This window comes from Olea europaea, chromosome 8, assembly GCF_002742605.1.
Source record: "Olea europaea var. sylvestris chromosome 8, O_europaea_v1, whole genome shotgun sequence".
NCBI lineage: Eukaryota > Viridiplantae > Streptophyta > Magnoliopsida > Lamiales > Oleaceae > Olea > Olea europaea.
The window spans coordinates 2,744,339-2,748,366 of NC_036244.1; the positions used below are offsets into that span (position 1 = coordinate 2,744,339).

At 32.6% G+C, this 4,028-nt stretch overlaps 1 protein-coding gene across 1 annotated transcript in view; it reads right to left on the reverse strand.

Moving 5' to 3' along the window:
- The window catches only part of LOC111398170 (glutathione S-transferase T1-like), a 23,585-nt gene that overhangs the window by 14,481 nt on the left and 5,076 nt on the right, over positions 1–4,028 (reverse strand). The window contains exons 2-3 of the mRNA XM_023025104.1: positions 3,956–3,978; positions 3,783–3,873 (exon numbers count right to left, since the gene is read on the reverse strand). Of these exons, the coding sequence (XP_022880872.1) occupies positions 3,783–3,873; positions 3,956–3,978 (114 nt within the window). The remainder of the gene's footprint in view (positions 1–3,782; positions 3,874–3,955; positions 3,979–4,028) is intronic.

A 4,028-nucleotide genomic window follows, 5' to 3' on the forward strand; every position in this document is an offset into this window, starting at 1 on the left:
GGACTAACTTCCTTTAAATTTTCTTTTAATTAAAAAAAGTACTTTCATAAAATTAGTCAAAAGAGTCCAAAAATAGTTTTTAGGTTTCAAAAGCTCCTTTTGACTTTTTGAAAGCCATTCCAAACGAGTTCTTAATCTAACGGCTGAAATTGCTTTTAAATGGTTCGCTAATTACAACTAAAGTATTATTATGTTGAGACACATATATTTTTCTGTCTTTTTTAGTAATTTAGATTATGGGATACATCGCGCTGTATTTTTGTCCACTCTCGTGTTATCTTCAAAGTTCACTAGTTTAGGTCCCTACCTAGAAATTTAGAGAAAATGGAAAGTGGAAGTGTAGATTTTATTGTCGAAAGAATACAAAATATACGAGTGTATTTGTTGACCACAAAATTTGACAAAAGCGTGGCCAATAGAATTTTGATCACCTCCCCTCCACATAAAACGTCATCTGTACACTAGAACGCCCTATTAGAAGGCAAAGATTACCGATTCAAAAAAAATTCCAACGTTCATTTGCACTCTTATGTTCAAATCAAAGTTGAACAAGGAAAAAAAGTAAACATGAGACGGAAGAGTGAGATTGGCCAAATGGGGTTAATGGATTGAGCCCAAGTTCAAGACATGATTACTTGATTAAATAGACCCAATCCAATTGAATAATCGATGTCGTGTTGATATGTATAAGACTCACTTCATCACGTGTATGTCACATAATTTGTAGATATAACATGTAAGACAATTGGTGTGTCTTCGAGCCGACTCAATCATGAAGTTACCTAGGCCTTGCCTAAGTGTCCATATTTATGAAGGGCCCTTTTAAAATTTATATATTTGTAATTTCTTTTCTTTTTAATAATGAGAATAATTTATTTTAAAAAAAAGGAAAACTTAGAATAAAGTCCGACCCAATTGTCAGTATATCTGGCCTAACAAATAGATATCAAATACTTTTCTCTTCCCATTTTTTTCTTGTTTCTTTTTTTATTAAAAACTAGGGTTAGACATGATTCTATTCGATTTGATTCTAAAAACAATCCAATCGAATCAAAATTTTTGGGTATTTAGTAAGTGGAACTATCGGATCTGAATTTAGTTATGAAACCATTCGATTTGTTTTGGCTTCGTACCATAGTTAAATTTTTTTAACATTTATAGCAACATTACATTAATCCAATTAATGACATGTTCAATCTTAATTCTTACAACAACACTATATTAACACTTGCAAAATAACATAGTTCAATTTAAAAATATACAAATAACAAATTTTTGAATAAGGTCCATTCACCAATGTATACAAATGACCTTGATCAAGGTGAATAAAATTTAATGAATAGGGCAAAAAAAAGAGTAAGATGATGAGAGGCACAGCCAATCATTTTCGATTATTTAAGAAATGACAGAATGATTGAGAAAAACTTAGATCACTCAATTTTGATTATTTAAAATTTGAATTACAAAGTTGGGCTTGGATTGTAAATGGAAAAATAATATTTTGAGCTCAATTAATTAGTTGGTAAATTGAATAGGAAAATGACATTTTTGAGCTCAATTAATTAGTTGGCAAGTGATACATGAAAAAGTTGAAATAATTTGACTTGTTTAATATAAAGAAATTTAGAAACTTTTGGAGATTCAATTTTTTCGGTTCTTGATTTAGAATTGAAAATCGAACTCCTCAATTCTAGATTTCGATATCCGATTTAACTTAAAAAGAATCGTTCAATTTGGTTCAATTCAGTTTGGGTTCGATTCAATTTGAGAGTTTTGTCCAATCCTATTGAAAACCCCATATACTTTTAGATTATAATCAAAGAAACAAATATTTCGTCTACAACTTGCAATCAATAGTATCAATTTAAATAATATATGTTCTTGTTCTTCTTATCAACATAAACAAGTTTTCCATTCTCTCTTTTCCCTTATTTTGAACTGATTTTGATATTTTTACTTAATTGGTGAGTACTTTAATATGAATATATCTCTAAAATTATATAGTTTGTTTGTTTAATGTTGGTTCCAGGTTATTTGTGAGCAGTCAAGATGATTGTTTGTGAGTGCAAAGTTCAATCCACAGAAGCGTAGTTAAACCACAATTTTACGAAGTAGAAGTGTAGTACAAAACCATAAAACCATGATGAAATAAGGAGTAGAAAAGGAAATCCGAGGCGAGAATAACTCTTTCCTTAAGATAAATTGCCCTGCTACGGTGCTCACGGTTGAATGACAAATGTCTCCCAAGATACAACAGATACAAACTTACGGTAACAGCACTTCAAACCACAAGACTAGTGAAACTTCAATGGAATTTTTCCTCTACAAAGGAATGTTATGAGAATGAGAGAAAGATAAATTGCAAGAGAAAAATGGATGCTCAATGCAATGGTGAACTCAAAATCACGTCCAAAGGGTTCTATTTATAGATGTAGAAAGGGTATAAATGAAATAGTGTGGGCTAAAACATGCGTCCTTTCAAAAAGTTGCAACACTTAGCCAAAACCTCCTTTCGAAAAGTTGTAACACTTCATTACTTCCAACTTTGGACCACAATTTCTCATTCATCCAAAATTGGTTTTGAGATTCCAAACTCGACGAGTAGAATAAGTCAGTCTATTTACTTTTGTAATTTAACCATCGGATCAAGTCCGGATATTTGGTCGAAGTTGACACGAAGTCACACCTTTTCATACTTAACCAATTTTTTTTTATTAATTCGGTTGATTTTTGAACCAATTCCAACAATCCCCCACATGAATGAAAATTCGAGTATGCACATGCAATGCTATAATATGATGCATTATAGAGAGAGAGAGAGAGAGAGAGAGCAGAAAGCCATCATATCGGGGATGGTAGCTTCTGGCCTTGAACCTCCCGTAGTGAAATACCATTGGACTTACTCGGCTAAGTGGTAAACGTGACGTCTTGAACCATTCAGCCTTTGGTTTAAGCCAGGACAACGATACTCACAAAGATGTCTTCCTTATTTCGTACTTGTTTCTCAGACTTGGTTTATTTTGGCCCTGAACCCATCTCGATTTCATAAGTGTTTAAAGAATTCAAGCCTTGAATAATTCTTATTTAAGCGGCCCCACTTCGCACTTGCATAGGTGACCTCATATTAAGAGTATTCTACCCTACTCTACTTGACTTTAATCAAGATATGAACCAAGATCTTGGGATCTCCAGTCAACAAGGTAGGGTTACCATTGTACGGACTCTAACGTAGTAGGTTTTACCTCATTTCCTTCGATATGCAGTATTCTTGATCTCTCGTAGTAAATCTCTTTTAAAGGTACCATGAGTTTACACCATTGGGATCAACTGCTTGATAGTATTATGTCTAGACATATGTGTCTAGATTTACTATTATATGTGACTTAGTATCTTATCAAATATAGCTAGCCAACGATCGATTTATTTAATAGATACACATTGTCACCACCAAGAAATCCTCTCATGAAGCTATATGCTTCTCATTAGATTTATCTAAAGCTTTTATCAACTTTCAAACACGATTGGAGGATTTCTTATCATTACACTAGTCAATCATTTCTTTTAGTTGAAAGGCATTTAATTTCCAATATTAAATTATCACAATGTATTTGAACTTTATGATTATTCTTTAAATATTCCAATTTTTCTTGCTTCTTCTAGCCCTTTTAGTAGTGGATTGACTATCACAGTGTATACTTATGGAACATCTTTGAAGCTGTTCTACTTATTCTTTGACTTTATCCGAAGCAATGAACTCAAATTCCATAGGTATTGAGCAATACACATTTGCTTTGTTGATTTCCATGAGATAGCAGCTCCACCAAGGATAATAACATAACCTCTTGTGGACCGGGAATCCTTCACGTCAGATATCTAATTAGCATCACAATATTATTTGAATACGATAGGATATCTTGTGAAATGTAATCAATGGGTCATAGTATGCTTCAAGTACCTTAGGACCTTTGTCAATGCCACCTAATGATTGTGATCATGGCCTGAATTACTCGTGAATCTACTAAGCAATA